Source organism: Cygnus olor, chromosome Z (genome assembly GCF_009769625.2).
Source record: "Cygnus olor isolate bCygOlo1 chromosome Z, bCygOlo1.pri.v2, whole genome shotgun sequence".
Taxonomy (NCBI): Eukaryota; Metazoa; Chordata; class Aves; order Anseriformes; family Anatidae; genus Cygnus; species Cygnus olor.
This window is the reverse complement of record NC_049198.1, coordinates 13,042,232-13,065,796: the sequence shown is the minus strand read 5'-3', so window position 1 is coordinate 13,065,796 and position 23,565 is coordinate 13,042,232. Positions and strand designations below refer to the sequence as shown.

The 23,565-nt window shown below is 35.2% G+C and overlaps 1 protein-coding gene across 9 annotated transcripts in view; it reads right to left on the bottom strand.

Annotated features, from left to right (window-relative positions):
• NIPBL (NIPBL cohesin loading factor) overlaps positions 1–23,565 on the bottom strand; it is a 169,993-nt gene that overhangs the window by 37,407 nt on the left and 109,021 nt on the right. For 8 of the 9 annotated variants that reach the window (XM_040542240.1, XM_040542236.1, XM_040542237.1 and 5 more), the window contains 6 exons: positions 8,583–8,765; positions 4,730–4,927; positions 4,478–4,549; positions 4,278–4,367; positions 3,128–3,231; positions 1,471–1,557 (listed from right to left, as the gene is read on the bottom strand). In XM_040542240.1, the coding sequence (XP_040398174.1) occupies positions 1,471–1,557; positions 3,128–3,231; positions 4,278–4,367; positions 4,478–4,549; positions 4,730–4,927; positions 8,583–8,765 (734 nt within the window). The remainder of the gene's footprint in view (positions 1–1,470; positions 1,558–3,127; positions 3,232–4,277; positions 4,368–4,477; positions 4,550–4,729; positions 4,928–8,582; positions 8,766–23,565) is intronic. The other variant, XM_040542244.1, reaches the window with a different exon arrangement.

Sequence of the window (23,565 nt, the reverse complement as noted above, 5' to 3'; positions counted from 1 at the left end):
ATATCCCACTGTATTGTTCTGGTAAAACACACAGAAGCTTTCTGTATATCATAGGGAAGAGCTATGAAAGAAGATTGCTACATTCTCTACTTAAGACTGACATACTTAAAGCAAAAACTGAACTCATTCATCTAGTATCGTCCTTAGTGGTCTACGCGTATTATTTGCTGCTTTTACCAGTCTAGTTTTTGTCACTAGAGGGAACTCTCACCCAATCAGACTATTAAAAGTCACATGAAATTCATGAGAATAAAACTTTCCACAGACCAACTCAACTATTTAGTATCAGTGAGTTTAAAAATACGTCTTATCAAATATATCCATTTAGTTTTAGCACTGGGTAAAGAAGGTTCAATCATGTTGCAACAGGGCAGAAAAAACAGTACTTCCTATTCACTTCTTTTTCATATTACTGAAGACATTCATTTTCAAGTTCATATTCTTCTTTTCCAATATACATAATCTCTCTCAATTTCTGCAGATTAAGTTTTTTTCTGTAAAACTCAAAAACACTATTCTTGTTAGCATATTGTTTTGTCTAGAAAGTGTAAAAATAAACATATATGAACTATTGTATTTCAGCCCCACAAAAACTCAAAATCCAGATGCAGATTTAAGCATAACAGAAAAAAAAAAATTAAAATGGTAGACTTCCTGTTAATTTTGTTTATGCTGATGACTTCAACTTTGCAGCCTAAGAATGGACCTAAATAAATGTAACATAGGAAGGATATAACAACATTATATAAAAAAACATAAAAGGATATATAAAATATAGAAGGATGTAAGAAAGACATATAAAGTACGTCCAAAGAAGAGCAACAAAGATGATGCGGGGTCTATAAGGGGATATGTATGAGGAGCAGCTCCCCAAGGAAGTGGTCACGGCACTGAGCTGCCGTAGTTCAAAAAGAGTTTGGACAATGCTCTCAGATGCATGGTTTGATTTTTAGGTAGTCCTATGTAGAGCCAGGAGCTGGACTCAATGATACTTGTGGGTCCCTTCCAACTCTGGATACTATGATACTATGGTTTAAAATGCCTCCTCAGTTCTTAATACTTAGGGGAGGAATATGCTCTACATGAAAGCCATCCTTTCTACCACTGTGTAAGGGAAGTTTTATAGAGAAGTAGCAAAGAAATTTGCACTGGTGTAAGTAATACCAGTTGCCACAAATATTTCAGATTGAAACTATTATAAATTTAAAATTAAGTCAAAAGATAACTCAACTGCTCCCAACACTCTGGTTTGTTAGCAGTACTATAGTAAAGCATTGAGTACAAAAAGGATATAATCAATTGAATTTTACTTCAAATCTTAAAATTTGACAATATGTTAATCACATACATGTAAAACCAGAAATTCCTTTCAGGCACACACCAAGCATTTGAAATTATCACTGAATGGGACTCAAGTGAAGAAAATCCTATGCTGAACAGTGTTGTGAATTGATGTAATTTGAAACTCACATGGTTAAGTAATGTAGAAAGCTTTGATCCATCTTGAATATTCTTCTCCAAAATATTCAGGACCTTTACTGTTTTATCTGTTGAGAGCTACAACAAGAAAACAAACTCATTAAGCAGCTGTAGGAACATAAAGGCTTCCAAATTGCTGAAAAAATGTCCATGGATAAAGGAGAGAACATTTTATGTAATGGTAGCATTAAGCTTAAATTTTAAGTATTTTTGACATAAGGATCTGATCTTGACTTGTCAGTTTCTGACAGAGCATGATTGATAATGCTGATAATACAATTAAACTAGTGAAATATGTTCTAAGATTGCAAACAAACTACTTTTTAAACCAACAAAATTTGTAGGAATAGATTGAAAACAGAGTATCTGCCAATAATGTTGTATAGTTACACATTCTTGACTCTGGAAACTGGAATTTACCAAATCCACTTATGAATCATATTCTGTCTGACCATATAGAGACTTATTAGGAGAAAATCCAAGTCTTATGGAAAAGCAAAAATAAAATTCTCTGAGTGCTAACACAGGGAAAACGTACTCTTAGTAATTTTCTTAACTTTGAAAAACTAGCATGATGAAAAAAGTAACTCAAAATCGCTTACTGATGGTTCTACAGAATTACAATTGAATACTCTGCAGAATATGCTGAACTCCAGAAGAACTCACCCAGATAATACTGGTGCTCATCCTTAGAATCAACTAAATTCTGATTTTACATATACAGTTATGGACTTGTTTATAAAAAACACGGAACTAAGGTTAAGGGTGAGAACTATCGAGAGGGCAAAACACTCGGGTTGAAAACATCCTCCCTACAGTTGAAGGTAGGCAGGACTGAAGAAAAAGAAGGAAAATATAAATCTTGGGTTAAAGATAATCCTTCAGTGTGACTTCTTTAACAAGTGGCTTCACAGGCACTTCATAAATACAAGTGGTCAAGAGCAGGCAGGGTAAGAAGGTAGCATAAGACTGCCCAAAGCCAAGATTTCTATGAAGATAAGTAAAGCAAGAAAATTGTTTCTAGAGGTGTAATACCAACAGTTTGCACCAACACACAAAGTTGCCTTGAACTGAAGTCAGGAAGAGTAGAGCAAAGACACCACAATATGCAGTTTACAGAAAATGAATCTTAGCACCTGTCTTTTAAGTTTGAAAGGGTTTTCTGGAGAGAAAGAGGAAATAAGCAATTCAGTTATGTGTCAGATGGCCACCATATATTTACAATGATCTGATAGCTTATATTAGAAAGGGTAGATTTTTTGACTCTGAAGGTAGGTTCTGTTTTACTATAGTTGCTCAACACTATCTGTAAGGAGTAAAGACTATGGGTTGATGTGCTTTTGTGAAAATAGATTATTTTAGATTTTACTGCTCAGGCACATGTGCTATATATTGGTACATAATGCTTGCAGTTACCACTGACACAGAAAGAACATTCAGCAAAAATACCTCAGTGTCAGAGGCAGTAACAGTTGTGATGTGGTAACTTTTTAAGCATTTGAGCTCAGTTCAAGCATAAGCATGCCTGTTCATGGTATGTCTCATGCACAACTGAAGAGGGTGAAACATTATTACATGGGGACATTTGTATTACGCAATTTTAATGAAATTAAATGTTCAAAAAGAGGTAAAGACTATGAAGATGTACCTTGTCCATAATGCCCATTGCCTTGATTTTTGCAGATTCACTACCCAACTCACTAAGCTGATGTTTTCCCAGTAGCAATTCCTGTGGAATCTCATCATCATCACCTAAAAAAAATATTATCATCACTATTTCTAATAACATGTCAAAGAATACAGTATTTACAACCAATATGAAAAAGCAAATGCAAGAAAACTTGCTAAACAACTGATTTTCCAAATAGCTAACATCTAATAGTTCCATCTAACAAAGACAGATGATAATGATTTTTGGTTGTGGCAAAACAACTACTTGTTCGATATAACTGATCACATGTTCTGAAATATCGTTTAACAGCCTAACATCGTGCATCCATTTCTGAAAGTCATCAACTAAAACTATTTTTAATATAGCAAAACCCATTTATTGCACCTCTTGCAGTACCACCCTCATTTCAGCAAAGCAAATCACAAATGATTGTACTTCGAATCTGGGACAGAACAGTAGTAGAAAAATGCGTATGATACTAAACACATGCACACAAAAACATGACGTTACAAAACATAGAAAGAGCCAATGACTTCACTTTTAAAACCAAGCATACAGAAAGATTGCTTTAAAAACTGTACTGATTTGTTTGCTATGCTCCCCCCCTTGTTCTAATCCTGTGATAAAGATTGTAGGGAAAAGATTATTTGAGTTTTCTGTTATCCATTTCAACTGAAAGCCATTTTGGTTAGCCTGAACTACTTTGACACTGGAGCTAAGCTTGCTGATTTTCAAGTGAAAGGACTAAGGACTACACAGAGATTCAGTAACTGAGCCGTAAGTGTGTAAGACACCCTGATGCTTGTGTTGAATAATTAAGCTCTGTTAGGTCAAAGGCCACAGCAGATGAACTCCAGTAGACTATTATTTGTCTCATTATGATTTATGACCCTCTTGGATTCTGTAGGGTGGAGGAAGTGAGATCTTCTGCCTCAAGCAGCAAGTAAAATTGGAAAGGTTAAGGCTCCCACTCTAGTTGGAAGCCATATAAACACAACATACCCTAACATATATCACAGACAATTAAATCAGTCAGAAGGAAATCTGAAAATACTGAGATGCACTTTTTTTGGCTTTTGTTGTTTTCCTATTTGGCGAAGCAGTTTGAAAATTTGAGACATATTACCAAAAGCTGTAAAATCCATGTCTTCCAGATTTTCCAAAATATTCTCTATTGAAGCAGTGAACCTTTTGAAAGTTGAAGAATCCATCATTTCTGGTGAAAAAAAAAAAAAAAAAAAGAAAAAGAAAAAGAATTGTATGTATAATTGTTTCATATACAATACAGAAAATACAAACTGAAGAAAATAAGTCTTCTAAAATCACCTTCAGGTGTTAGTTTAGGCTCATAAGCTTTCCTCTTCTTTTGTTTTTCTTTTTTCTTCATTTTTCTTGCCACTAGTTAAAAGAATAAAGAGTAAAACAAATACTTTCTCAAAATGAAATAAAGGGTTGTTTACATTTCTTATGCTTATATTAAATACTGCATGTAAAGACGTTTATTTCAAAAAGTTCAACTTATCCTTTAAAAATGCACAAGTATTATGTAAGAAAATTAGATATTTTTTTTTCAGTTACCCTCACTAAGGCTAGGAGGAGGAGAATAATCATCCATATCAGAGTCATCGGGACTGCGATTACGGTATCGACCACTACCAGAAGTCCTCCTTCCTTCATGATAATGACCACTTCTCCTGTGGTCACCAGAACTTCTTCTGTCATGTTCTTCATACTCCCAAGCTTCATCTCTATCCTTTTTATGTCTTTTTCGAGAAGCTAGAAATGAAATGCATTTTCATTCTAAGTGTAAAAATTCAATTTTTTATAGTTCAAAATTATATATTTACAAGTAAAATCACTATATATAGCTGCACCACAAAACAAGTGAAACACTCTAAAACCATTATATAAAATTCTATTATGGCATTAATTTAACAGTTCATTTTGAATTACATGAAAATCGTGCCTGAAATCGCCAAAGACACTAGCAAATACTTAAGAGATGAATTTAAAGCACGCTTGTCTTTTTAAACAAAGGAGAGTGAAACAAATCAAAGTAATTTTCATCCTTTCCTTTCATGAGAACACTGACATAATTTCTTCAGTTATATAATTGTGACTATTATTAGGTCCAACTCAGTGCTCACTTTGCCCATCTAACACAACAAATTTCAACAAGACTTAAAAATCTAGCTGCTTAAAAATATTCTGTTTTGCCAAGACACCCCAAAGATTGTCCTGAAATATTTATGGCAGTTAAATCAGTGAAAGGAGAAAGCTGGAGTCACAATTCTGCGCTAAGCAGTGAGTATATACCTCTGAAAGTTTTTACAACTAGTTTTCAGTCAAGACCAATAAACACAGCAGAACTGATTTTGAAGAAACTGGGATACAAGTTCTCTACAGAAACAGAGATTTGTTGGAGATAAGATATTGTGGGGAGAGGAATGGAGAGTACTGTTATTTTCAAAGACAGTCTTGTACATCTCTAAGGGAGAAGGTGCTAAAAACATAATACAAAAAGGATATGGAGGAGGATGTAGTTTCATCCATGAAACTCTCTATTATTTAATAAAACTGGATGACTGGGCTAACAAAAACATGTCTAATAAGGGCTGTACTGTGAAGATCAAAATGGCTCCCAAATATTCTATACTGTTAGAGTTTATTATTGTTGTGAAACAGCATATAACTGCCCTTACATCTGTATGTCTCTACCAAACTCTCCTGAAGTTTAGAGAGGTATGGCTGTACATAGGGTTGCTTTTGAGCAAAACAGCTCCAAACATTTATAAAGAACTGGAAGCAAACTGATAAATCATTTCCACAATGCCAGCTTACTGAGCATCACAGTAAAGAGACTTTTATCTATTTCAGGATATAGCCAATAAGCAGCCCAGGCTCAGTATGAATAAAAAATGATTGAAGCCAAGGTGATAATAACGCTCATCACTCCACCCACTTTTCCCACTTCTGAAAACATAGTATGAAATCTCTGCAAAGAGGTGGTCCAATACTTTAAGATAATAACTTAGCTTGGGTTTTGCGCTGTGTTGCTTCTGGATCAGACTTCCTTCTGGAGACAGAACAGTCATATTAACGAAGTCTGAACTAGTAATGGTTTCAGTCCTAAAATGGTTGAGTTAACTGCAACTGAGGAAATGAGTGGCTATCTGGGTTACCTGAACTGCATGCATTGGATAAAGAAATGAGTGTTTAATGGAAACAAACTTCATACATCTTAATTGCTGCTTCTTTCCCTCGTGAGACAGTATTCCCTCATGAAAGAGGTAGATGAATTCCGTCTCCAGAGCTTACACATCACCAATAGCTATTTAAATCCCGTCAGACGAATTCTGACCCCAGCTACATCTCCATGAGAAAAATAACTTCCAATATCTTCTTCCAGCTGAAAATTAAATTGACCATTTTATCAATGCTGCATGGCAAAACAGAATGTGTTACAGCTGTGTTGGTTCTGAAAGGCAAATAAGATGATCATGCCAACAGATTCTCACAATCAGACATTGCTCTAAAAAGTTTACTTTGAAGTAAGTAAAACTGACTAAAAATGTAAGCTTCAGTAACATTAAAAAATATTATTAATTGTATACATAAATATCTGGATTGTAAGTATCTCATTTGCTTCTGAATTCTGCCATTTATATAATAACACATTGATTACTTGCTGTATGAGAAAGATTTCATCAATTTTTAATTTCTCATCATTTAATTAAATGGAATGAGATAATAAAAAATCATCTTCTATAACAATTACTGTGTCCATTTTTAAGTTTACATTTAGACAACCAAAATAACTCTGAAATAGATATTTGTAACATTACAAATCTATTCAGTGCATTTGTTACAAATTTTACAATCTCTTGATCATTTTGTCTCTTTTTTAAATTCAGTTCTACACTATTCTTTGAGAAATATTACAATTCATTTCTAAACCAGATGTCCTCACTGAATTGTTTAGAATCTGTTGGCCAGATCTCTTGGCTGTACATAATAAACCTAGAGTAACTTACAGCATATAAGTACTGTGAACGTATTTCTTAATTTGCATTATTTCATCTTTAAGAATTTCAACAGCCACTGTGACTAATAGCTATGCTAAAGTGTCTCTGAAATTTCTGACAATCTTCTCCATTCCCAACCAACTTAAATAATTTTGCTTTATTTCTTCTTAATTCCCTGTCCCAGATTATTAACACTATTAACTGGTGGCATTATATGATAAAGAGAGAATATAGAATCCTGAATGAAGCAAATCATCATTGATATTTTGCCATAATGAAGTCTGATTACAAGTTACCTCCAGATCTGTTACTCATGGTCAAGGCAGCATTATTCAATGTATTTTACAGAAAAAAAAACAACACAAACAAAGGGATATTCTATTCTGTTTCTTTGATAAAGATTAGAGATATTACTACCACAATTTCTGTGTACATGTGCATAAGCCCTGCATGTCTGTTAGAGGAGAACATATTAAAAGATATTAAAAAAGCAGGATAAACCAATCTTTCTCCTTTGGACCATAAGACTAAGAATCAAAAGAAAATCAAAAAAACTTTGTGAGATGCCTTCTCTGGTTAGCAGTAATAGGCACTTCTGCTGTATCCCTATATAGGTAATGCAGCTAAGATGTTACTCAGACTCAGCTGATTCACTACGTTTCAATGGATTTTCTTTTCAGTGCTGGCTAACTGAACTTCCATATTTACAAACTAACTATACTCTTATTAAGAAGTAGAAAATCCCTTCCTAACTTAAGAGGTGTATAACAATTTTTTGACTCTCATGAACGTTATCTCATCACACAGCAAAATTCTAACTATAGATAGCTTCCTCTATCCCTTTGAGATCACTTAATTCAAGACTAGTATGACCAATAAATACTATTTTGAGAACCCATCAGAAGTAATTCAGTTTTTCCAGCAATATACCAGGGAAATAGTAAAAGAAGAAATATTTTAAGAAACTTCTGGGCAGTAATATTCTCAATATATCATGTCAGAAAAGTTCAAGAGGGAATTCTTCAATTTTCTTATCAGTGAAACTAAGAATAATTTAAAATTTAGGTACTGACTTTTTTTTTCCCCCTGCATTGCTTTGTAGCTTTGTATGTAAGTTTTTTGAGCTGCTTTATAGGCTATCTTCTTTAATCTGATTGTCTAAAAATGTTTTGTAGCACAATTAAAAAAAAATCCAGGAAGTGGTTTCCCATTTTCATGACTTACAAATTTAAATCAAGTAGTTATTCTTCTAAAAGAAAAAAGAAAAAAAGATTTTTGGCCAGGTAGCTGTCTGGACAGCAAACAATTTCATATGCTTTATACTAGCCAACTTCAAAAAAGAATCTTTTGTAACAGCAAAATATTAGTCTTCTTTAGCAGTAGGAACAGAATGGTGGACTACTTACATTCAAAAGCGCCTTCACTGTCATTGTCTTCATCAGAACTGATTTCAGCGTATTTTGGTTTCTCATTAACTGTGCTACGTTTGCGCTTGTTCATTTTCACACGTTCACAAAGTGGCATGGTGGATTCAATTTCTGCCAGGAGCTCAGGAGGCAACTCCTTTAACACTGACTGATCTATGCTACCTATTAATGGAGAGTAAGAAGAGTCATGTGAACCTGAAGATTAAAATAAGGGACCAACACTACAGTCCTTTTTCAGGAATTGCTTACAGTATACCTACTAACAATACCATGGTTCGATATACCTGGATGTATTTTGACAGGTCTTTGTAAAACTTTGTATACTGTTCACACTGCAACTGGGAATTAACATAATAAATTGCATAAACATCACTTTCAACAAAATATTTTGTCAGGCATATAAATAAAAACAAATCCAAATTGGTGAATTACATTAGTAAAATGACATCCCTGCTCTACTACCACAACATTTAATCTTATTTTTTTCATCCTCTGCATTTAACAGGTTTTCCTGAAAGTGTAGGTAAATTAAGGATTCATTGTGTCTCATTAAGTTCTGCTTATTCTCAATCATATCACTTAGTGTATATATGACAGTAAGCAATCTTTCCTTTTCCAGTAGGTACAATTTGTGGCAGAATCTTCAGGTTCTTATCCCTAAATATACGCCAAATGATTGACATCTCAAACTGTTTCAGACTTACATCCTACTAATAACTGTACAATTCAGCCCACATTTTTTCTTGATTTTGCTACAAAACAAAGTTGAAAGAATTTTTTTTTTTTTTTTTTTTTTAAGCATAGACAAACATCAAGCTGGATCACATCAGGTTTCTTTACCACTGGTACAATGTTGTCATTCTCATTCTCATCACATTTTGAAACTACTAGACACACATGCAGTCAGTATGAAGGAGATTTGCAGTCAAATTTTTTTTTTTTTTTTTATAAGTGACAAGGAAATCAAAGTAATTCAAAATCATTTATTGGGGTTTTGTTTATTTGATGTCATCATTATTTACCAAAGAGCTTTATGCACAGACTGTTAACTTTTTCCAGCAAAGAATAACTGCTACTGTCACAAGTGCTCCTCCCTCTTTCCCCAAAGCATACACGATTGTTTAGATACAAAGGAAATCACCTGCCAATTTTGCTAGATATATATGCATATTATATATACATATATATATAGAAACAAAATCTTTCAAGATATCATATTCTGGATGTTTTTTCATTTTTAATTGCATTCACTATACCAGTAACATAACTTTCAAAAATTTATTTCAATTTTTACACTAATATCCCATCCCTTAATCCAAATTTAAAGTATTTTTGCTTCCCTTTTTAAAAACCTTCAGCAGGAATTAGAAGAGCCTTAATGTTAGAAAATAGTTTTCAACAGTATTTTTAAATTAAATTTAGAAGTTTTTTTATACTTCCAGTTTCAACATCTGTCTGTACTCAAAAATTGTCTGTAAGCAATGAAACTTACAATCAGAAAATTATTTTTCTGTATTTCTCAAGTACATTCAAGCAAGTCCTCTCAGTTAAGTGTATTTCAAAAAAAAAAAAAGATTTAACTTAAAAATATTAATTACTTCAAACATTTTTGAACTGAGGTAGGTAAATATCTATAAAATAAAGCTGTTAGTGAGAGTTGTCCCTGATTCCCCCAGACTATGGTCACATTTATTTGCCTTAAGTTGCGATCTCAGATACTCACCGCCTGCCAACAGTACCTAAATTCTCAATATTGTTTGCTACAAAACATTTCACAGCATGGTTTACCATTGTGCTATGAAATGATTATTCCTTGTGGTCTAGGCATTTGAGCAAAGATAGGAAGAGAGGTATGCCAGCACAGACAGATTAGTTCCTGTGTGTGTGCTATCAGCTGACTGGATGCCAGCCAGCTCTAATCTGGAGGTTGCACAGCTGTCTATAAGCAGTGGTGTCCCCACCTAATACTCCATGCCCCTTTGTATACCTCTGCAGCATCTAGGGAGAGGTGCAAGAAGGACATTTACATGTAGTTGTTTTAGGACAATTTCCACAGGTGCAGACCTGTGGGCCTCAGATCCTGGCTCTCAGTTTTATGCACTGTGGTTAAATGCACTGAAGTCAGCAGGACTACTCACAGACAATAAAATTTACAGTAAATCTGACAAATGAAGGCATTGCTAAAAACAGCTACAAGTAAAGGAACAAAAGGTGCGTTAAGATTCATATAGATGTTTTAAAGCTATACACCAACAGGAGTACTTTCTAAAAATGCTTAAGTCTTTCTGAGTCTACCATGAACAGTATATATATAAAAGCAGAGCAATTACTAAGATCACTTGGGGATGAAATGAGAAAAGGAAACAAATCAGTAACGAATTGTATATCCATTGGCAAGTCTTCTGTGACTTAAGACACCTACTTAATTTCAAAACTATGTCTGAATGTTTCACGATGCAATATTAAGGTTGTGATCATTGCTCTTAGGAACTGTTAGAACAGAATTTTTCTTTATTTTGCTTACACTGTGCACAAAGAAAGTCTCAGTATGATGAAAGGTGGTGTTTTTTGCATAAGAAAACCCTTAAAAACAAAACAATAAACAAAAAACACAGCCTACTATAACTCACAGGAACATCTGTTCTTGCTTTCCTTATTGATTTTGAGAATTCTGGGAACAATCTTTAAAAATAAGTCAATTGCCACCACGTTAACTAGACATCAATGAAAGAATAAAAATGCAAGTACTGTAAATATTTGGAAAAATAACGATTTCCTTCTCAAAAGTCCCAAGTTGTTTTGTTTGTGTTGTGTTCTCCAATGCTAAACTCAAATAGTTGCTTGAACTGCACTCTTGCCAGTTACAGATATTTCAGATGACAGCATATAAAATATATAAAGCATTCTTTATTCAAGAAGGGAATAGCAGAAAAGAAAAAAACATTTTAAAGGTCTCTATAAGTCATCTTTAAAGATTTTGTATCTTTCACAATCTTCCCTGGAGCAAGTCTGCTGCATGTAGTTTCCTTAGCTGCTGAGGATTTTAAGTAACCGAATCTAAAAAGAGTTTTACTCATACAGTTAGGCATGACTGCACATGTATCAACAATTCTGATATACATGGAAAAGGACTGCTCATCGTTTTTTAAAGAAATTCAGGGATTTATATACAGTGGGACTCCAGTCAGTAATATTTTATTTTACAATGTATGCTACCTTGAATCAAGGCAACCCAATCTTCACTAGAAACACCTTACTAAATTCATTTTAGAGCTCCGTATTAAAAATGTACTTCTTATTTGTTCACGGTAGTAAAGAAATACTTAAGAGAATCCAGTTCATCACAAGAATCCAGTCACATAGCAACAAACATTAGGCTGTAAGCCCCATGCTAATGCCTTTTCAGTTTACAAGATCCTTTTCAAAAATGATTAGAAGAATATATAATGCAAAACCATGTGAAAGCATATACAAAAACATGTATGATCACTTGCAGTTCTTCAATTAGTTTGGTAAGTTTGCTCAGACGTTGCACGTCATTTTCCTGCTTCCACTTTTACCGGTTATATTTGCCTCTAGTTTGCATGGCTTTTAAAATAGCAAAGGAGAAAGTAACTATACTAAAAAGTTAGTCTGTAAGTTAGTAAGAATGCACCAGGAAACAGCAATGTCTGCAATTGCTAAACACAATATACTTAGAATGGACTACAGGCATCAGTGTTTTTCAGATATCACTTACACATACCCTCAGAGCTGTCACAAATATAAAACAAACAAACAAGTAAACAATTAAAAAAACAAAAAAAAAAAAAACAAAAAAAAAAAAACAAACAAGAAATTGCCACCGTAACCAGATCTTTAATTTGTAAGGAATCTCAATGCTGGTACACTCTACATTACCAAATCTGAAGGACTAGTCACAGAATAGCTGTAAAAACACTTCATCTTTAAGAGCTGCAAACATAAACAACTATTTCTTCTTCAGTGCTTGTCCAGACCTATACAATGGTGTTCATGACTTGTATACTAGTTGCTTGCTGGGGGAAGAAGGCAATGTTGTTTTAGGTCATGCATCATGACCAAAAGGTTTCTTCGAGAAGACACTCAAGAATCTTCAGTTGTTACTAAATATCCACTGACTCAAGACACTTCTCTTCTCACCAGCAATTCTTGACAAAATAAAACACAATTAAAAAACAGCTAGCGAACTTCAGCTAAAACGGAATTAGTCTGTAATCTTCTTCCCATATTTAGTAAGCTTTTCAAAGGGTCTTGACGTGTAGTAGAAAGTGTTCTACAAGCACTAATATCTTAGTGAATATATTTTTTTCCTTTCTTTACATATGGCTTAAAAAAATAGAAAGGCACAGATCTGATTCAAATGTTCAGCATTACTTTTTGTTCACAGCTTGATACGTGGCTTCAAGTTTGTTAAACAACCTTTAACTTTAGCTAATACTTTCAGAAACCTAATCTTTAGAGGGATCTAAGCTCATTTTGCCTTGAATTTTTTCAGCCAGGTTGACCTGCCTGATTCAGGTAAATGTATCCATTACCAGCATTGCCTTCAAGAGAGGAAAGGCAATATCATTATGGATATTTATTGGATCCATTCAATATGGACAGCAGCGCTACATTTTGACACAACAGTCAGTGTATTCAGACTAGTTTCACCCAGCTTGATGCAAAAATTTCAGACAAGCAGGGATGAAAAGGAAGTGATGCTTGCTGATGCACTAGAAAGCCTTCCAGGAACAGAAAGGCTGTTCATGCCATTAAATCAAAACCAATGCTAATAAACTCTTATCTTGTTTTGATAACAAAGACAATGACTTCTCTTTACTTTCCAAAATAGGGAAAACAGATATATAGTTTACATTTTGGTGCTATTTCCTATGAACTAACCAGCCACAAAGATTCAAAAACAAACAAACAAAAAAGCTACTTCCATAACTATAAGAAGCAATTAATAGAGTGGAAGCAATCAATACCAGGCTTGTTTATATAGATAAATGGCATGGAGCTGGGACAGGGCAGGTGCAGGCTGAGTATCAGGGAAAGGTTCTGCACCCAGAGGGTGCTCGGGCACTGGGACAGGCTCCCCAGGGCAGTGGTCACAGAATGAGCTGCCAGAGTTCAGGGTGCGTTTGGACAACGCTCTCAGACAAAGGGTCTGATTTTTGGGTGGTCCTGCGTGGAGCCAGGAGTTGGACTCCATGAACCTTGTGGGTCCCCTTCCAACTCAGGATATTCTACCATTCTGTATTCATAATATCTAAATGACCTGTTGCAGATACATCTATTGTGGCAAATTAACAAGTGCTTGAAGAAAAATGGCCCCTGAAGTTAATTTCAAAACTTAGGTTTATGTTAATGAAGTCTTTTACATAAGTTAGTCTCCCATATATATTGTCTTTTCAATTTTTGTGTAATAATTGGTAATAAGCAAAACTTAGAGTTAATACAATTTCATATTTCCAATCTCTATATACAACTTGCATTTTAAAACGTAACTTTTCCAAATATCAAGACATTGTATGAAAGAACACAGAAGAGCCAAAGAGGGAACAATGCCACTTGTTTGGGGTGGGGATATGAATCTCAGCTTTCATTTCTCAGTGTTCAGAAATTTAAATTTAGCCACGCTCCGCATTCTGGGACTTCTACACTAATAAGTTGTCATACATTTGACATTAAAAATGAAAACAGACTACAAATAAATTTTTTTGGCCACATGAGACATTACCTGACTACTGGACTCTTCTTTGCTGATGACTAGTATATTCAGTCTTGCCGTTATTCTACAGAGGCCAAGCTTACTTCCCTTACATTCCCTCTCTGAGCATTTGATAGATGATGTTCCAGTGGTTTTAATATGAACTGAGGCTTTGGATTTACCTCTTTTATGTATCACCAGCTTACTTTCTTATCATTCTCAAGTCACCCTGGGTCACTGCAGTAACTACATGGATAAAACATCCTACATTAGACACATATGCAGGAAGGAAAGCTGTTTCTTTGTGGCCTAGCTCAAACAACCCTCAAACTCTTGTGCTAAATTGAATAAAACACACTGTTACTCCATAATAAAACTGCCTTCTTTCTTGTTCTTGGATAGCCGTATCATTGTAACTACAACCGTATAGACTCACAGCTAAATTCTATTTTGGATGAAGAGCTAAAAGAAAAAAGAGGGTATGAAAGTACCTCCCCACTGTACAAAGATGTTTGGAAAACAAACACCCTTTAAAAATAGTTAAGTACTACTAGAGTATAGCACTCAGGCACTACAGTGCAAAGGGACACGTCACCTGTGAGTGATGAACAGCTTACAGGTTGAAGCTGTAAACTTTCAAATATCAGTGTGCAAACTTAACAATATCCTTTCCACTGCTATTTTACTTAAAATGCTCCACTATGTTCTTTATATGGTGCACTGAGTCCTTGGTAATCCAAGTCCCTCACCCACTGGCTTCACACTCCTCCATATAATTCTGTGCCCAAGACAGCTTTAAGAATGGAAGAGGAAACACAGGCAATGGCAGCCCTTTTCTCAAGGAGGAATTTAAGGCATGGGGAAAATACATCTGCTCTTAAGACAGAAGTTCCACTTTTATCTTGATACTGTATCATCAGCTGAAAAACACATAGCCAAGATGAATGCTGACCAAAAATAATCTTAGTAGTCCATTTACTTCAGTGGCTTTCATCTTTGCTATCCCACTCTATATTAAAGTTTGTGCAAGCGTATACAGCTATATGTTTTAAGCAGGATATAGACCCTCTATCATTTATTTAACCTCACCTTTTGACTACATACACGAAGGGACAACACTTGAGATCAGCACACACACACACAGATGGAGAGCAGGAGATTCAGATCCCTCACTACCACTGCCCAAGGGACTTACAGGAGCCCACAGGATTCTCTGCTGCAGAGGATCTGGCAGGAGGGAGACCTAGTGCCAGGAAGAATTATAGAATCATAGAATCTCCCGAGTTGGAAGGGACCCATAAGGATCATCGAGTCCAACTCCTGGCACCACACAGGTCTACCCAAAAATTCAGACCATGTGACTAAGTGCACAGTCCAAATGCTTCTTAAACTCTGACAGGCTTGGTGCAGTGACTACCTCCCGGGGGAGCCTGTTCCAGTGTATGACAATCCTCTCAGTGAAGAACCTCTTCCTGACGTTGAGCCTAAACCTCCCCTGCCTCCGCTTGGCACCATTCCCGCAGGTCCTATCACTGGTGACTACAGAGAATAGATGGGCGCCTTCCCCTCCATTCCCCCTCGTGAGGAATTATGTCCTGTACCATTCCATAGAACCTGCTTGAACACATCTTTCAAAATAATTTTTCTTTATCTACCCTAATAATGACACAAAGGGAAGGTTCCCAGACTCTGGAAGATTCTGAAAAAGGAGAGGCTCAGTCTCCCTGTTAAAATTCCAGTCCTCAGCTCTGGCCTTCCCCTGTACTCTGCTCTGGTGAGGCTGCACCTCGAGTACCGTGTTCACCTTTAGGTCCCTCACCACAGGAAGGTCATCGAGGCCCTGGAACATGTCCAGAGAAGGACTATAAAGCTGGTGAAGGGCCTGGAACATAAGTCCTGTGAGGAGCGGCTGAGGGAAGTGGGGTTGTTTAGTCTAGAGAAGAAGAGGCTCAGGGGAGACCTTATTGCTCTCTACAACTGCCTGAAAGGAAGGTGTGGGGAGCTGGGGGTCGGCCTCTTCTCACAGGTAACTAGTGATAGGACTAGAGGAAATGGCCTCAAGTTGTGCTGGGGGGAGTTAGGTTGGAAATTAGGAGTCATTTCTTCTCAGAAAGAGCAGTCAGGCATTGGAACGGGTTGCCCAGGGAGGTGGTGGAGTCACCGTCCCCGGGGGTGTTTAAGGAGAGGTTGGACGTGGCACTTAGGGACATGGTTTAGTGGGTGACATTGGTGGTTGGGGGATGGTTGGACCAGATGATCTTGGAGGTCTTTTCCAACCTTAATGATTCTATGATTCTAAATGGGACCCATCAGGCTGGTTGGTCAGAGAAAAGCCTGGACAAAGCATCTGAGTAATTCCACCATATATTGGAGGTTATCGCTGCCCCCAGCTAAGCCCCACAGATCCAAAAAGGATTTTGTAATAGTACAAAATACTCTTGGAAGCAAGAAATATTTTTTGATGCAGGGAAGAGATTTCCAAAGAGCATGCTGAAGGACATAGGCAGAGGGCAGGGAATACAGCCAACACATCCCCTCCAAAAACTGCCAAGAAGCGTCAGAACTTGCATTACCTTAGTGTCAATGATTACCTCAAGCTATCCAATTGCTGCAGCAACTATATCACAAGTTATTTTGTTCCTTTTGCTATTAACTGACTTCTCATCTTTATAAATTCATAAAAGGAACCTAGAAAGGTCTAGTTTTGAAAGATGCTTTATGAATAATACAGCATTACTCAGAGTAACGTGGAGCAAGATCAGCAATTGAAATAAATGCAGTTCTGCACAAAGAAACTCGCTTTTATGAATGACAGTTGTGAGGGAATTACTTTTCCAAAATAGAATTTCACTATCGTTGCTTCTGAACATAGGCATTGAAATTTAAGCTAACTCAATATATTGTATTAAAAAGTTAAGGTGTTTTGCACAGATGCAAAACACAGATTTTTTTTTTGTTTTGTTTTAATTACTACTGTTAATCTTTGGAATTAGAATCTATGGTTGATGCACTATCCTAGCTGTGTATATTGATCAATTTAAAAACTGAGCCATGGGGCCTCACCTAGGAAAAAAGACCATTAAATAAAATAAAGTTACACCTCCGAATTTTTCTTCTCATAAAAGAAATACTCCCATTTAAGCAATATAATACAAACAAGATCTTTGCAGAGAACAAGCAAAACAAATGCCGTGATTTCTAGCTGCTTTTTGACTATAGGTACAACAAGATCTGCTTTTATCTTGCACTAACATTTTTAGCCTTTACCGCTGAAAACATCTCAGGAAGCTACTCTTGTTTTGCTTCTTCAAAGCAACTTAATCACAATAAAAACAACAGGCTGCTGATGCTTTAGCTTTTAATATAAAATACTGTTGCTTAGAAGATAATAAATGTTGATTAGTAGATAAAAAAACAGTAAGTATATTTAAGAAACCTTTATTTGACGAAAACAAGAATTCAGTAAGTTGAAGAAAAAAGGTCTCATCCTTTTCTTATGTTCATTCTTAATGTACCCACAGATCAAAAAGAAACTGCAAATTTCAAGTTAACAGTTCACATTTTCTTGCACAAAAGCACTCACCTAAAATGAGTGAAAATGTTGAGCAGCTGAAAAGTTCATTTACCAGAAACAAATGTGAGACTTTCCACTATTTGCTTTTTGTCAAATTTACCCTTTGCTTAGAAGAAAATTCAACCCAAAGATTTTGATAACATATCCCTGCACATAAACTGAGAAATAACATCCTTATTTAGATGTTTAGATAAATGAACAAGTCTGCATTGCATACTGCACTGCATACATTGTTAACATCAGATAAATTGCTGGCCCTCATTTTTCCATATTGCAACGTATTGTTGCAAAAATTATTTATGGAAAGTAACTTCAGCTTTTCCCAGAAATAAGAGGAACCTGATCAAGCATCCAAGCCCATGAACCAAAGGCAGCTTCAGACTTTCAATGAAGAAGGTTGATTGCTCTGACAAAATTAGGTAACTTTGACACATGTAGTAAGAAGAATTTATTATCTTTCAAAAGTGAACTAATTAAATCACGCACTCCTAAATTTCCAGACAAACCATGGTAATTTTGATGAACAAATGTATGACCAAATCAGTAGGTTTGGTGAAGTTTATTGTTATTGTTAAGAACTAGATGTGCAATATGTGATGTTCACTTTTGTTACCCAGAGAAGACTTGAGAACTATGAGCGCAAGAATCAGAACATTTACCTTGGTGGCAAATATAAAAGTAGGAAATAACCCAAGCAGCCTCTAGGCAAAATGATGTGCTGAAAATATCTCCTATCATTCTGGTACCAGATCAACACAAGAAAGCACTCCAGTATGCAGCTGCTGAATTTATCCAACATTTATCCAATTTATCCAAGCTTCTGAAAAACTAACACCAAAACCAAAGACCCCAGAGAGTATGTACAATGCCAATATGCATCCCAGCATACTTTTCAGGAGAGGACAGATACAATGCCCCAAAAATGATCCATTCTGGTGCAAAGCATGCTAAAGAACTGAGATCTTTCTAGGCTATTGGATTTAGCTCATTATATATAATTTGTTTTTGGCTTTTGACTAAATGATGCCTGGAGTATTTTTCAAATTGTAATCCTGTTTACAAGAATGTAAAGAAACAGAAAAAAGACTTAGGGCTAACAGATTCTTGGTAAACCCAGCACATCTTTAAATACTTCTAATGCTATGAGGAACAGTCAGCTGCACTTCCAGTCTAGTCAAGCTGGAAAGCACTGGTCACTATTATATCAGGCAAGATGAAAACAGAAAGACTGTAGAATTCTTATGAAAGTGATACAGTTTTTCTAAAAATCCAGTTAACTTTAGAGTTTATGAGAAGCTTCAAAGTCTTCAGCTCAGAAGAATTATGAAAAACTCCTTGCTGTAAACCATGAAACATTGTCCTTTGCTTCTCTGAAATGCTGTATAACTTACAAGAGAACTTGAGAGAAAATTATAATTTGCTCAATGCACCTAGCATCACATGCAACTTGCAAGATGCTTAGTGGTTTATTATTCCCTTGTGCTAACGCAGCTTCTACCAGGAACTCCAAGACAGTGATCCCAAATTTCAGATCTGTGGAATTAGGGACTTTCACAATGGTAATCTTTACAAAAGTACAACCTCTAGTAAGTAAACTAAGTTGCAGCATTTTCTTTTCCAAAGGAAATATTATTTTACTGCTTGCCTCACTGATTTCAGTATGTCTGTTTCAGCATTGAGACTGCTATTCTGTAAATAGATTTGAGTGAACTCTTAATTTCTTGATGTGTTAATATCCACAAGATATTTTTCTCAAGGGTTTACCTATTTTGTCTTTATACAAGTCCTATACACGAAGGATTTCAGCAAATGTTTAAAATTAATACTCCCTTTTTGTCCAGTTTTCAGCTGTACTAGAAAATATTGGTGAGTAGCTCTGCTGCGCTGTCGAGAAAACTGTGAGAAGAGGTACAAGTTGGCGCAATGAGCCAACACAATGTAGATACAGTTTTTCATCATGGAATATTTGCCTTCTTGTCATTCCTATGTAGAAGATGAACACCTAATCAATCACTCAGCTTGACAAGTGACACAGTTTCCAGCAGTGCTAGAACTCAGAGATGAAGCAGCATATTACCCAAAGCCATAGAATGTTACATTGCTATAGCTTATCATTGACTACAAACTGTAGTTATTATAGGTTCTAAAAATGTCATTTGAATTAAAAAATAGCAACCAAGTGCATAGGCATAGAACACAGGAAAATCTAGAAGCATTGTTTTAGCTCTACGACATGAAGATGATTGAGCTGCAGTGAAATTTTTAGTTGCTCCTGTAAAAAATGTATGAAGAACACCTCTGAAGAAATAGTAAATCTTCATTCAAATTTCAGAACACAGCAGCAGAGAACGCAATGTATTTAGGAAGACTTGCACTGAGCAATCAAAACCTGTCTTTACAGTTGTGTTGTAGAGATAACGAAATCCTACAATAACAATCTACACAATGAAGGAGCAGGATGTGGTATTCGATTTTTTTTTTTTTTAAAAACAAACTTTTTTAGATGATACTTGAAGACCCAGATGGCATTTCTGCACAAGTCTTAAAAACACACACTCTTTTGCCCTAAACTAAAACTGACATTACATATGTACTGTTGATTTTGGGAAGCCAAACATATAATAAACCACTTCAGCCATCTCCTTACGCAGAGTTACATTACTCATATCTATTTCATACTCCATTAATATTTCTCCTTGTCCAGAATACATTAACTGTGAAACTGGTAACAGCTCCCATATATCTGACCAGTATAGCTATAAGAAGCAGCAGAGAAGGTATTCATTGAAGCTCTGAAAAGGAAGGACAGCACACACAATCTCACAATCACAAACTTGAAGTGAAAAGTTCCATGGATCTCTTACAATATATATTTGCATTAAAACCAGGATAAATGGCATTCACAGACATTAAAACCAGAAGAAAAAAGTGTTACAATTCATTCTGACCTTTACAAAACAGGCCAGCATAAGACCCCTTAAAAAAAAAACAACCACTACGACAGTATTTCCACAACTTTCCTCTGAGACAGAGTGCACCTTTCAGAAAAGTGTTCAAAGATTGTAACAGAGAAAAATGTTATTTCTCCCTTGTAAATGTCAAAAGGGACTGTCAGAATGATTCAATCATTAACAGTCACGCACAATGGCTACCCATCCTATTCATTTAATAGCTTATAAAATTCCAAACCTGTCTATAAAATATGTTAAAAATATTTTAAGTCTTTTTACAGAATAATGAAGGCACATGCACAATAAAGACATGACTTTCAAATTTAAAATTTATTAAAACTATAAAGTTATATAGATTTCTGGTTTACAAAACATTCACCTTAGCTTAAAACAAGTGATTTTCCTGAGTTGTATAATGAATTGGCACTAGTCCCTTACGACAGAACGACTATATAAATGATGTTTTGAACTAGCTGAACTAATCCTCTTTTAAACCAGATTTAAGCTGAATCACAGCAATGATGTTGAATGTGATAATACCAGAAGAAGATATTTTCTTGTGGAAGGGATGGATGACAAAGGAAAAACAAAGGACAAGAAATAAAAGCAAGTAAGAGAAGGAAAGAAAAATCAAAATATACTAAGCTATATGAAGTAAGAGGGATGGGAGAAGAAGTGAAACAGTGATGCTAAAGGCAACACCAGAAAAGGTTTGCTACAATCTAATAAGAAATAAGGGATGAACTAAATAAAGAATGCTTATGAATATTACTTTTCCTAGTGAATTAAAATGTTTATAACTAAAACTGGCAGAGTAAAGCAGTGAACACTATTTCTCTGAACTGGAGTGAGGACATTGTGGAACTCACTTGAATACTTTCTGTATCAGTCTGCTGTTTTTTGATAAGTAGACTTCAGCTTATAATAAGATAGCTTTATGTATTAGGACCCATTTCAGACACTGGAGTTGACCTAATTATTTAGCATAAAATATCCTAGGAAGTAAGTTATCAGGAAGTTGGGCAAAAAGCATAAAACTAAAAATACATGTGAAAAATATGAAGTTCAAAGACACTTTCTCCAAAATACGTCTGAACATTCAAAATTTGATTGTAAGAAAATGTAGTTACAACATTATTCTCTCCATGAAACCTATTTCTAGTATCTTTGTAAGAATCTTATTCTGGATACAATAGCAGAGACTGACAACACATTATTATTTTTTTTTTCCTGGAAAATAAGTCCCAAGTTATTGCAGAATATGTAAGAAACATGTATGACTTCTCAAAACATGAAATACACAAACTTTCCAGAAAGGTTATAAACCTAAGTTTGAAATGAATGCATTGCTCACGTGTGCTACAGCTACTAGAGTCATGGCAATTGGATAAGTCCTTTAATCCTTTATGCATTACTGAAACATATTATAAAATAACCACATACTCTAGGCTACAAAGTCTACTTCAGAAACATTTTAGAAAGCATGTATGCACTGTATATAGCTCTGAGGGAGCTAGAACCTCTAAAAAGTACTAATTCTCTGCACATAGAATTGTATGAATTCATAGCTTTTCCTTTTGAAGACAGCACTGAATTCCATCTCTATCAAAAACATACAGGTTTCATGCAAAATCTTTAGATGTAGCTGACAGCAAAAAAGTATCATAATTTTATGTCCAACTTCAGATAGCTATTACTGTTAGCAATGGACATCTTGCCTGTTCTGAAACTCAGAAGGAAGAAGGGAAATGTTCATATTTTCAGGATTAAGAGAAAATATTGCTCAAGGAGGTTCATATTTTACCAAAAAATATGTAATACTCATATTGAATTAAGTCTTTAAAAGTCAATACAATCAAGTTAGTAGAAAACAGATTTAGCACAATAAATTCTTTATACAAAAATCAGTCTGTACCCATGCACATAATCCATTATACATTCACAAAGTTGATTTCCACATCACTTATCTACATTATTTCTTAACTTTGAAAAACATTTTAATCTCAAATTCATGAGCAATGTTATACCTGTAACTGCATTCATAAATAATCCTGCATACAGCTGCAATCCTCTCCCCTGCCACTTGTTCTATTTTTGAGACATGACAGCTCTGTAAACACAACTATGCAAGAAATGTAAATGCTTTAAATACTAAACATTAAAAAAGTAACCCTGACCAGTTAGTAACATTTATTTCACTATGTGAGATGATCTACTTCAGTTTGAAATCAAAGAAACCAAAATTATAGCACAAAGAAGAAAAGCGATCATGTAAGAAGTGATGAATCTGTAGAAGCAACAACCAAATATTAAACCTACAAACTATACTAAAAAAATATCCTGTCCATATTACTAACTTAAAAATGTCAGCTAGTCGTTTACCAATTCCACTCCTCTTTCCACCTACAGTGGACCTTAGAGACAACGTCTAAATTCTCCTAAAGACAAAACCTTTTTGTAAGTTTGTTACACAGTGTAAAGTGTGGAGGCTCTCCAAAAGTGTGTTGTATTTGTACTGTAAAAGGCAGGTCATATTTTTTAGCTCTTGTTATTGCTTATTGTAAAACATTTCTTGGAAAACCACAGTTCAGTCCTCATTAGAAATGTAGAAGAATAATCTTAGGGCTTGCCTAAGTAGTATTTTCCACCACTCCAGCTATGGATTTATTTATAATCGTATCAGTCCCTTATACAGACGCACTTAAAACCAGTTTAAGTAAT